General features: G+C 44.3%; 1 protein-coding gene across 1 annotated transcript in view; it reads left to right on the top strand.

The window, feature by feature from the left end:
• The first annotated feature begins 4056 nt into the window (after window positions 1-4056).
• Window positions 4057-12437, top strand: part of iyd (iodotyrosine deiodinase) — a 28543-nt gene continuing 20162 nt past the window's right edge. Inside the window, exon 1 of the mRNA XM_043696449.1 lies at window positions 4057-4359. Coding sequence (XP_043552384.1) covers window positions 4194-4359 — 166 coding nt within the window. The 5' untranslated portion in view covers window positions 4057-4193. The remainder of the gene's footprint in view (window positions 4360-12437) is intronic.

Genomic DNA, 12437 nt, shown 5'->3' with positions numbered 1-12437 from the left:
TACCCATCGATACGGAACCAACCTGACACAAAGGACAGGCATCCACCAGACAGGAACAGATAGACCAATACACACCAACACCCCAAGGGAACAAAGGGGGGTGCTAGCCCCTGCCCTCACAGAGAGAGACAAGCAGATAATACCCGGACCCGTTTTACATAAACCAATTAGCACCCTATTGTGCGTGCCCTGCAACTCTCCTGGGATGGCAGGAAGCATACTATTTGCATCTACTCCAGTGATGATGGGGAATTATCATCCCATTCATCCTCAAATTCCACACATCCTGGCAACTAAAGGTATATAATATGTAGCTGCATGCGGGAACAGCAGAGCAGCTGAGATTCGGACCTCGGTTGGTCTCCACCGGCGTTACTGTAGCAATAAACGTTACCGATTGTTGAACCGCACTCTGGGCTCGGACTAATATCATTTCATCCGCGCTAACAATTGGGAGGGGGTGTGGCTTTGGGAAAAGTAGCTGGGAATGTGTTAGGTAGCTGAAGGTGGGGGTGAAAGTGATAGGTCGGAGAGGAGGGTGGAGTGGATAGGTGAGAAGGAAGATGGACAGGTATGACAGTTCAAGAAGGTGGTGCTGGGTTGGAAGGTTGGATCTGGGGTGAGGTGGGGAGGGGAAATGAGGAAACTAGTGAGATCCACATTAACCCCGTGTGGTTGGAGGGTCCCAAGGTGGAAGATGAGGTATTCTTCTTCCAGGCATCGGGTGGTTAGAGTTTGGTGGTGGAAGAGGCCCAGGAATTGCATGTCCTTGATGAAGTGGGAGAAGGAGTTAAGTGTTCGGCCACAGGGCAGTGGGGTTGTTTAGTGTGTGTTTCCCAGAGATGTTCTCTGAAATGTTCTGCAAGTTGACGTCCTGTCTTCCCAATGTAGAGGAGACCAAATCGAGTGCAATGAACACATTAGATGACGTGTGGAAGTACAGGTAAATCTCTATCAAATGTGGAAGGATCCTTGGGGCCTTGGGCGGAGGTGAGGGGGAAGGTGTAGGCACAGGTTTTGCACTTCTTGTGGTGGCAGTGGAAGGTGCCAGGAGTGGAGGGTGGGTTGGTGGGGGGCATGCTCCTAACAAGGGAGTTTGCGGAGGGAATGGTCTCTTTGGAACACAGATAGGGGAGGAGAAGGAAATATATCATTGGTGATGGGGTCTGTTTGTAGGTGGCGGAAATGGTGGAGAATGATGCAATGTATCTGGAGGTTAGTGGTGTGGAAGGTGAGCACCAGGGGCGTTCCATCCTTGTTGCAATTAAAGGGGTAAGGTTCAAGAGCAGAGGTGCGGGAAGTGGGGGAGATGCACTGGAGGGCATTGACGAACACGTGGGAGGGGAAGTTGCGGTCTTTGAAGAAGGAGGCCATCTGGGATGTTCTGTGATGAAATTGGTCCTCCTGAGAGCAGCTGTGGTGGAGCTGGAGGAATTGGGAATAAGGGATAGTGTTTTGCAGGAGGCAGGATGAGAGGAGTTGTGGTCCAGCTCCACCCTCCTCTCCAACCTATCATTTTCATCCCCACCTTTATCTATCTATCGCATTCCCAGCTACCTTCCCTCCCCACTTCCACCCCCCTCCCATTTATGTCTCAGACCCCTTGGCTACCCCTCATTTTTGATGAAGAGCTTAAGCTCAAAACATTGACTCGCCTGCTCCTCTGATGCTGCCTGATCGGCTGTGCTTTTTCAGCACTACACATTTTTGACTTAAATGCACCAGTAGCCAGAGATGAGGAGAAATTTCATCACACAGAGGGTAATGAATCTGTGGAATTCTTTACCAAGTATATATTAAGTATACTCAAGGCTCAGATAAACAAATTTTTAATTGGTAAGGAAATTGAAGTTTATGGGGAAATAACAGGAAAGTGGAGTTGAAGATTATCTGATCAACCGTGACCACGTTGAATGGGTGGGGGAGAAGGGAAACACAATGAACTACTTTTGCTCCATCATCTCTGGTCTTCCCCTTTCTCCGGGAAAGAGCCTAATCTCCCATCCTTCACAAGTTGTCTAATCGCTCAGTTTGATGAGGCAAGAGATGAATCCATGTAAATTATGTCACTGAGGTAGAACAGCTGGTTAGTATTAATTCTTAATGTGTAACCTAGACCCTTTATGCCTTTTCACTGTTAGTATTAGAGGGATTTTGTTTTTCTTTTGATGATATCAGTAACTAAGTTCATTATTAGAGGTGTATTAGGAACTCTACAGAAGGATTGCTTTCCTTTGAACGGAGGAGGTTCAAGAGAAGCTTGAATACACAGGCGCATCACATTTAAGTAAATACCTTCTGCTGGCAGGGGACTCTTGTGATACAGTGGTATTGTCTCCACCTCTGAACCAGGTGGAGGTCTTCAAGTCCCAGCTATTCTAGAGATATGTAATAACATCTCTCAACACGTTAGTTAGAAAATACTTTTCCACTGGTGGGGCAGGGGGAATGACATTGTGGTACATGGTAGTGTCCCTCCCTCTAAGCCAGAAGGTCAGGGTTGTGGTCCCACTTGCTGTAGTGCTGTGTGGTATTTCTGCACAGGTTGATAATGTCGATTTTACTGCTCCTCGGATGCTGCCTGAACTGCTGTGCTCTTCCGGCACCACTAATCCAGAATCTGGTTTCCAGCATCTGCAGTCATTGTTTTTACCTACACAAAAAAAACATTTCCACTGACAGGGGGAGCTGTTGTAGCACAGTGCAGCCAGACTTGGGTTCAAGTTCCATTTAGTCCAGAGGTGTTGCAATCTCTGAACGGGGACTTTTAAAAAAAAGTCTTTCCAGTGGCAGGAGGCCTCTTATGGTACAGTGGTAGTGCCCCTACCTCTGGTCTAGAAGACCTAGGTTCAAGCCTGGCATGCTGCAGAGGTGTGTAATAACTCTGGGCGGGCTGATTAGAATGTTTTTTGTTTCTCACTGACAGGAAGCTCAGTAACCAAGGGACACCGATTGACTTCAGTTGTAAGGAGCTGATAATGTGTTGCTGGAAAAGCGCAGCAGGTCAGGCAGCATCCAAGGAGCAGGAGAATCGATGTTTCGGGCATGAACCCTTCTTCAAGAATGAGGAAAGTGTGTCCCACAGGCTAAGGAAAAGGTAGGGAGGAGGGACTTGGGGGAGGGGCATTGGAAATGCGATAGGTGGAAGGAGGTCAAGGTGAGGGTGATAGGCCGGAGTGGGGGAGGGGGCGGAGAGGTCAGGAAGAAGATTGCAGGTTAGGAAGGCAGTGCTGAGTTCGAGGGATTTGACTGAGACAAGGTGGGGGGAGGGGAAATGAGGAAACTGGTGAAATCCGAGTTCATCCCTTGTGGTTGGAGGGTTCCTAGGCGGAAGATGAGGCGCTCTTCCTCCAGCCGTCGTGTTGCTATGGTCTGGCAATGGAGGAGTCCTTCAGTTGTAAGGACACAAAGGGAGCTAAGGACTGAGCACCCCTTCCCTCCCACTCAGTGAAAGCTGTATTCTGAAGTATGCTATCTGAAAGGGTGGTTGAAGCAGTTTCGATTGTAATAACCAAGAAACAGGTGGGTACACCCTGGAATAGATCAGCAGTGAAACGGAGGACCTGGGTCTGATTGGGTAGTTCCTTCACATTGATTAATATAATAGGCTGGGTGCCCTTCTTAAACTGAGGGAAAACCAGTAAAACTTGAAAAAGACATGCTGGTTCAATTTGTTTTTTTTGCACACCTCTGGAGTGCTCCAGCATGTCCTGGCCAGTAATTCATTTCCAAGTATTACTTCAAAACGAAACTTTATTTTCTCTCTCGGACTTTATAAAGGGGGTGGGTTCTGCAGAGGCCGGACCAGTGTCTTTGAGAGCTTCAATGGAGCCTCGTCTGCTATTCCTTACGATTTGCAAAATGCGTAAACATGAATAGACTTTGAAATACTATGTTTGGCAAACGATTGGTGTGAACATTCGCTTTGGGTTTGGCACTGCCGACATTTGGGAACATAACCCTACAGCTTTCTTGTGATTGGTGCTTGCAGTGAGATGAAGCTCCTCGATGCTGCCTGAAGTGCTGTGCTCTTCCAGCACCATTGATCCAGAATCTGGTTTCCAGCATCTGCAGTCATTGTTTTCACCCAGTGAGATGAGTCAGCCTAGGTTGCGAAAGAGCGAAGCAGTCCTTCAACTGTTGAAGCCAATGTCCCCAGGAGCGGATTTCCACAGATAGCGCGGCGCCTCACCATGGTCCTCTTCTCTTCTCTGACCCCCGTTATTATTGCACTAATGTGCATTTGTCTGGCTGCTCTGTGGAGCAGTAAGCGAAAAGCAAGGAGAGATCGAAAAGTGGGAACCGAAGACAGAGTTAATTCCAAACCCTGGGCGGATGAAGATTTGCGAGTTGACAAGGGTAAGGTTAAAAACAAACTAGCACTGGGTGTTAATCTGTTCATGAAAATGGCGGTGAAGTTTACTTGAGTAGACAATATTGGAACACTCACTTAAGTCTCTGCTAAATCACAGCCCACCTTAATTCCCTGATTTTGTGCCCATCGATTTTTGGTTTTGAAATGTTTAATTTACTCAAGCTGAACAATCTCTCGCGGAAGAGAGTTCCACATTTCCGCCAACCTTATCCTGAAGAAATATATCCTAACATCATCTCTGAGCAGCCAAACTTTAACTTTTTAAAAAAAAATCAGGACTACCCCAGCTGAGGAAATGGGGTTAACAGGGTAGATGGAGACAAAACTATCTATTTTCTTAAACATATAAAAATGTTAACTGTAAGGTGCAGCAGGATGGCCCAACGTTTGCGCTGCTGCCTCACAGTGCTAGGGATCTGGGTTTGATTCCACGCTTAGATAACATTCTCCCCGTGTCTGTGTGGGTTTACTCCAGTTTGCTCCCACTGCCCAAAGATGTGCAGGTTTGGTGGATTAGCCATGCTAAATTGCCCATCGTGTCCAGGGATGTGCACACTAGGTGGGTCACCCATGGGAACTGCAGGGTTACAGGGATAGGGTAGAGAGGTGAGTCTTGGTGCGATGCTCTGCAGAGGGTCCGTGTGGACCCAATTGGCTGAATGGCTTGCTTCCACACTGTAAGGATTCTATCTAATATTTTATGTCCATAAATCAGCACAATATGACCTCATAATTTATTGTTTTCTAGTTCTATAGTACCTGCACTGTACTGTCCCAGAGGTTTCTGACGATTTTGCAAATTGTGTCTGACCAGTGGATCACATAAATGCAAATCAAATTCTGCACTTTTCGTATTACAGCTCCCTCAAGATAAAATTATCTCTTCTGTTTCAGAGGAAATTTACTGTGTTGAAATTTGTCTTTGGCCCTCTATAAAGCAGCACTTGGAACTGTGTCAAGTCCAAAGTGCAGAGTGGATAATTCATTTCTTTCTCTGAGCCCCAGAGCAGTACAAATGCCATGCTGTAGCCAATTTGATTCACTCCATTTGATATCAAGAAACAATTGAAGGCACGGGATACCACAAAGGCTGTGGGCCTTAACAACATTTTGGCAATAATACCTTGTACTCATGAAGGAGCCGGTGATGCACACTGAAAGAAGTAACAATACAACAGAATATTCAGTGAATGATAAGATGCTAAGAAGCTCAGTGGAGCAGAGGGGTCTTGGGTTCCTTTCCATACCTCACTGAAGATGGCAGGACAGATTAATAGGGTAGTGAAGAAGGCTTGCCCATATTAGCCGAGGCATAGATTATAAGAGCAAGGAGATTATGCTGGAGTTGTTATGAAGGTGTAAAGGGATACTGTACCTTTAAGAGCTGGCAGAATTACCTGAATAAGGTACAATGTAACCTTTTAGTCCAGCAACTAGAGTAGCTGGTTGCCTGGAGACAAAAACACATTTGAATGCAGCCAATCAGTTTAAATTCTATCCCCAAAAATATTAAACTCCAAACAAGTCTTAATTTAGTATATTGACAATATTAAAAGCCAATGACACAATCTGATGCTTTGTGTGTATAAGACCGGGAAAAACTTGAACATTTGAGGGAGAACTGCCAAGCCACCAACACATGCAGACTGCCCACAGAATAGCTCTTTTAAAGGTACCTTTATTGATCAGTGACCTATGAAACAGAAATCCCTAAGAAGAAGAAAAGAAGACAGAGGGAGATATAAAGAGAAGATTCGAAGCTGGCTGGTTTTGAAATTTGAATTTTTGGTAAATTTTAATCAGGGGTTTTATTGGACTAGTATTGTAGAAGGGGAAGGTAAAAGAAAGATCAAAGAAAGGAGTTGTGAATAGTTGTCAGTTAATTATCCTCTTATACTTTAAGAAATAATGTTGTTAATTTTTACTTTAAATAGAGACCTTTGGGATAGTCTTGGTCTCTCGAATTTTCACAGATTACTGCACGGGATTTGCTGGTTAAAATGAAGCAGGAGGGTTTATCCCATGTTGTAACAGAGTTGTTCAGAGGTTTAGTTAGGTCTCAGCTAGAGCACTGTTGAGGTTCTGGTTACCACACTATAGGAAAGATGTGATTGCACTGGGATGTAGAGGAGATTCACCAAGGTGTTGCCTGAGATGGAGCACTTCAGCTTGAAGAGGGGGTTGGTTAAATTCGGACTTTTGTTTTGGAGCAAAGAATGTTGAGGGGCAGGGCCTGATACAAGTGTAGAAGATTTTGAGGGGCATAGACAGATGGATGTTAAGTAGCTATTCCCTTGCGTTGAAGGGTCAGAAAGTTTAGAGGGGTTTTGAGGAAAATATTTCTCATCCAGTGTTGGTGTTACTGCCAATGTTGGTAGTTGAATCTGGTAACAATCACAACCTGTGTGATTCTTTAATTCTAGCTGTGTCCCTGTTTGAACTGTTACTGTGCAACCGTAATATTGGCATCTACCTGAGCAAATAAGAAAAAAATACCCAGGTACATCATGACCACATAAAGCAGGACAAATCTAATATGGTCAATTACTGTTCTGTCTTTTTTCTCTCGATCGTCAACAAGTTGTTGACAGTGCTATCAGGTGGCACTTACAAAGTAATAACCTGCTCACAAATGCTCAGCTTGTATTCTGCCAAAGGTCTTTTGTTCTTGAACTCATTATAGCTTTGGTGCAAACATGGACATAAGAGCTAAACTGGAGGTGCAATGAAAGTTGTGATTACCCTTGAATTAAGGCAGAACTTGATCATGTGCCCTAGAGCCCGAGAAAAATGAGTTAATGGTAATCAAGTGGAAACTGTCCAGTGGTGTGAGTCACTTGTTTGTGTTCAGTTCTGGGCATCTCATTTAAAGAAGGATGTTAAAGCCCTGGATAGGGTTCAAAGGAGATTTACTAGAATGATACCAGTAAATTTTGGATAGAAGGAAAGATTAGAGAAATTGGGGTTATTGTCCTTGGAGCAAAGACAGTTAAAAGATGACTTTATTGAGGTGTTCAAAATTATTAACAATTTTGACAGAGTGAAGAAGGATATTTTGTTTCTATTAAGTTGGTATGTCTGTAACCAGGGGTCCCAATTTGAAGGTTGCCAGCAGGAGAACTAGGAGTGAAATGAGGAGAAACTTCTTTCCTCAGAGAATTGTTAGGATTTTGAGTGTGCTGCCTGGGAGAATGATGGAGGCAGATTCCATAGGAGGTTTCAAAAAAGTGCCAGATATATATTTGAAAGTGATGAATTCAGAGGGCTAGAGAGTTAGGGCTGGAGAATGGGACGAGCTGGGTAGCTCTTTAAAGACTTAATTGGCCAAATGGCTTCATTTTCTGCTGTAAAACTCGATGATTCTATGACTAGCACAAAGGAAGATGGTGAGGCTGTTGAAGCTTGTACCTTCAGATATTGCTGCATGAGCTCCTCAAGATAGTATCTTAGGCTCAACCATCTTCAAAGGTCATCAGGTCAGAAGCTATCAGACCTCTGGACGAGAAGGAAGTGTTTCTGCTCTACTGTAAGAAAGCATCTCAACCATGGTAGCCAGTTTATTTCACCTCATCTGTTTCTCTGAGCTGTGTTTTTGAATTAATAAGTCAGAGACCTTTCATAAATGTGAAGCAATCAACCTGTGCTTTTTGCAAATAAGTGAAAGCACTGGGAGAAGGACTGTTCTGGTCAACAAAAGAATCATCTCAACTAACCCTGTGGATAGGGACCACTAAACTGCCTTTCCAGCCTTTCACTGCCCATATCACCCATTTTTTTCTCTGTCTATATATGTGTGTAATAGAGCCAGAATAATACAGCATGGAAACAGACCCTTCAGCCCAAACCGGTCCATGCTAACCATGGTACTCACTCAGCTAGTTCCAATTGCTCACATTTGTACCCTATCTCTCTAAACCCTTCCCATTCATGTACCTATCAAAATGTTTTTTTAATTGTTGCTATTGTACCTGCCTTCACCACTTTCTCTGACAGCCCATTCCATATATGCACCACTGTCTGCGTGAAGAAATTATCCTTCAGGTCCTTCTTAAATCCTTCTCCTCTCACTGTAAACCTGCCCTTTAGTTTTCAACCTCCCATCCCTGGGAAAAAGACTATATGCATTCATTCAATCTATGCCCCTCTTGATTTTATATACCTCAATAAGGTCACCCCCTCATTCGGTTACGGTCCAAGGAATAAAGTCCTATCCTGGCCAACCTGTCCCTATAATTCAGGCCTAATAGTCCTGACGACATTCTTGTAAATCTTCTTTGCACTCTTACCAGTTTAACTCTGCCTTTCGTATAACAGGGTAGCCATAACTGCACACAATACTCCAAGTGTGGCCTCACCAACGACTTCTACAACTGTAACTTAACATCTCAACTCCTGTAGTCAATGTCTTGACCGATGAAGGCTAGCATGCTAAATGCCTTTTCACTGCTCTGTCTACGTGTGACGCTGCTTTCAAAGAACTATGTACTTGTACCCCTAGGTCCCTCTGTTCCAAAACAATCCTCAGGACCTTACCATTTACTGTACAAGTCATACTTTGGTTTGACTTTCAAAAATGTAACGCCTCCCACGTATTGAATTGCATTTCCCAATCTTCAGCCAAATTCCCCGTCTGATCAATTATCCCTCTATAATATTTGATAACCTTCCTTGCTATCAATGGTACCTCCTAATTCTGTAACATCTGCAAACTTACTAATCATGCCTTGTATATTCACATCCAGATCATTTATGTAAGTAGGAGAAAGTGAGGACTGCAGATGCTGGAGATCAGAGTTGAAAATGTGTTGCTGGAAAAGTGCAGCAGGTCAGGCAGCATCCAAGGAGCAGGAGAATCGACGTTTCGGGCATGAACCCTTCTTCAGGAATGAAGGGCTCATGCCCGAAACGTCGATTCTCCTGCTCCTTGGATGCTGCTTGACCTGCTGCGCTTTTCCAGCAACACATTTTCAGCATTTATGTAAGTAACAAATAACAAAGGTCCCAGCACTGACCCCTGTGGCACACCACTAGTCAGAGGCCTCCAGTCCAAGAAACAGCCGTCAATCTTCAACCATCACCCTCTGCTTCCTATCATTGAGTCAATTTTGAATCCAATTAACTTGCTCTCCCTTGATCCCATGACTAGCCTGCCATGTGGGACCTTGTCAAAAGCCTTACCAAGTCCATGTAGACAACATTAACTGCCCTACCCTCATCTATCATCTTGATGACCTATTCAAAAAACTTTAAAAGATTTGACAGACATGACTTCCCACATACAAATCCATGCTGACTATCCCTAATCAGACCTTGACTGTCCAAATGTTGGTTGATCCTGTCCCTCAGTATTCTCTCCAACAACTTGCCTACCACTGATGTCAGGCTAAATGTCCTGTAGTTCCCTGGCTTGTCTTTGATTAGATTCCCTACAGAGTGGAAACAGGCCCTTCGGCTCAACAAGTCCACATCAACCCTTCGAAGAGTAATCCACACAGATCCATCTCCCTCTGACTAATGCACCTAATACTATGGACAATTTAGCAAGGCCAATCCACCTGACCAGCTTTGGACTGTGGGAAGAAACCCACACAGACATGGGGAGAATGTGCAAACTCCACACAGATAGTCACTCAGTGAGTTATGCCTCACTGAGGTTGTATGTTGGAAATATTCCCAGAGTCACCACAAAAGTTAAAGATTCTTTTTAAAAATAACATAGAATTCCTCCATTTACCAATCTTTTTAACCCAGGTTGACAGGGGCAGGAGTAAGCCATCTGCCTACTCAAGCCTGCCCCTCCTTTCAACAAGACCTATAGCTAATCAGTCCCAGTTCTCAATTCCTGCTTCATGCTAGTTCAGTATACCTGTCCACTTCAAAAATCTGTCCACCCCTTCTTCAAATACATTCAGTTATCTAGCAACAGGTTTCTATACTTAACCACAATAACTATTTATTACAAATAAATAGATTCCAACTACAGATAAACAATTATGAACCATTGTGATATAACTATTAGCTAAAACCCGACCGACCCCTAAACCTTCCCAGAATCAGAGGACAGTGGAGAATCATCACAGCAGAATTCTGGGAGACATCACCACAATTATCACAACTGTACAGCAGGTCAGAGCTTTGCTACCCTTCTTAAACAATGGAACAACATTAGCCACCCTCCAGGCTTCCACAACTTCACCAGTGGCTAAAGATAAACCAAAAATCTCTGCAAGGGCCTCTGCAATTTCTTCCTTAGCCTTCCACAATGTCCGAGGATGGACTTGATCAGGCTCAGGGGATTTATCCACCTTAATGTGCTTTAAGGCTGCAACACCTCCTCTTAGTAACGTATATGTGGTTCAAAACATCTTCACTTGTCACCTTTATTTCCTTAGCATCATGAGGAGAAATATTTATTAACAATCTCCCCCATCTCCTGTGGCTCCAAACATTGACAGCCACGCTGATCTTTAAGGAGACCTATTCTCTCCCTAGCCATTCTATTCCTCTTAATATAGCTATAGAACCTCTTGGGATTATTTTTAACCTTATCTGTCAGGTCCACCTCATACCCTCTTTTAGCTCTTCTGATTTCCCTCTTAAATGTGCTCCTACACCTTTTAAAGTCACCTAGGGATTCTCTTGAGCCCGATAGCTTAAACCCAATATATGCTGCCTTCTTTTTCCTGACCAGAGCCTCAATATCCCTCATCAGTCAGGGATCCCTGAACCTGCCAGCTTTTCCCTTTACCTTAACAGGGACATACTGTCTTGGACTCATGATATCACACTTTTAAAAGCCTCTCATTTGCCAATCGTTCCTTTTACTTTGAACAGACTCACCCAATTGACCTCTGCAGGATCCTGCCTAATGGGTCCAAAGCTGGCCCTGCTCCAGTTTAGTACCTTAACCATGGACCTGTCCTATCCTTATTCAAAACTATGTTAACACTAAGAGACAAAGTTAAAAATCTCACAATGCCAAGTTATACACTGAGGGACAGGATCAACCAACATTTGGACAGTCAAGGTCTGATTAGGGATAGTCAGCATGGATTTATTTGGAAGTGCAAGCTTTTGGAGTACTGCTCCTTCGTCAAGTAACTAGGTTGACTAGCTACCTGATGAAGGAGCAGCTCTCCGAAAGCTTGTACATCCAAATCAACCTGTTGGATTATAACCTGGTGTTGTGTGATGTTTAACTTTGCCCACCCCAGTCCAACACTGGCATATGTCCAAAACTAAGAGAGTTATGGTCACTGGACCCAAAGTGCTCTCCGACTGACACTTCAGTCACTTGGAAAAAGTGAGGACTGTAGATCCTGGAGATTTGAGTCAAAGAGTGTAGTGCTGGTCAGGCAGCATCTGAGGAGCAGGAGAATCGACGTTTCGGGCATAAGCCCTTCATCAGGAATGAGGCTTGTGGGCCAAGGGGATTGAGAGATAAATGGGAAAGGGTTGAGTGGGGTTGGGGGGAAGGTAGCTGGGAATGCGATAGGTAGATGAAGGTGGGAGTGAAAGTGAAAGGTGGGAGAGGAGGGTGGAGCAGATAGGTGGGAAGGAAGATGGACAGGTAGGACCGTTTAAGAGGGCGGTGCCAAGCAAGAGGGTCTGTCCTCCCTTTACTGTGCCTCTGGCATCCCTGAATAGTAAACTTGCTCTCGGTGGCGAATGTACTTTCCCTTGACTTCCAGATGGCCCGTCTCTTATTCAGACTCCCTAGTTTAAACACTCCCGGGTAATACAAGCAAATCTCCCCGCAAGGATATTGATACCTCCTCCAGATCAAGTGTAATCCGTCCCTCTTGTACAGGTCATCTCTCCCCCAGAAGAGATCCTAATGATCCAAGAAAAGAAAATCCTCTCACCTACACCGTCTCCTCAGCCATGCATTCATCTGGCTTAGCTTTCTATTTCTATCCTCACTGCTGGGTGGCACTGGAAGTAATCCAGAGATTTTTTTTAATATTTCAAAAATATACTTTATTCATATATATTTAATCTATACAATTGGACATGTCATCATTCTGTAAACATTCCATTTCTTTGCGTATCGAAACAGGGT

The sequence above is a fragment of the Chiloscyllium plagiosum genome, chromosome 9 (genome assembly GCF_004010195.1).
Source record: "Chiloscyllium plagiosum isolate BGI_BamShark_2017 chromosome 9, ASM401019v2, whole genome shotgun sequence".
NCBI classification, from domain to species: Eukaryota; Metazoa; Chordata; class Chondrichthyes; order Orectolobiformes; family Hemiscylliidae; genus Chiloscyllium; species Chiloscyllium plagiosum.
This window is presented reverse-complemented; position numbering and strand designations above follow the sequence as displayed.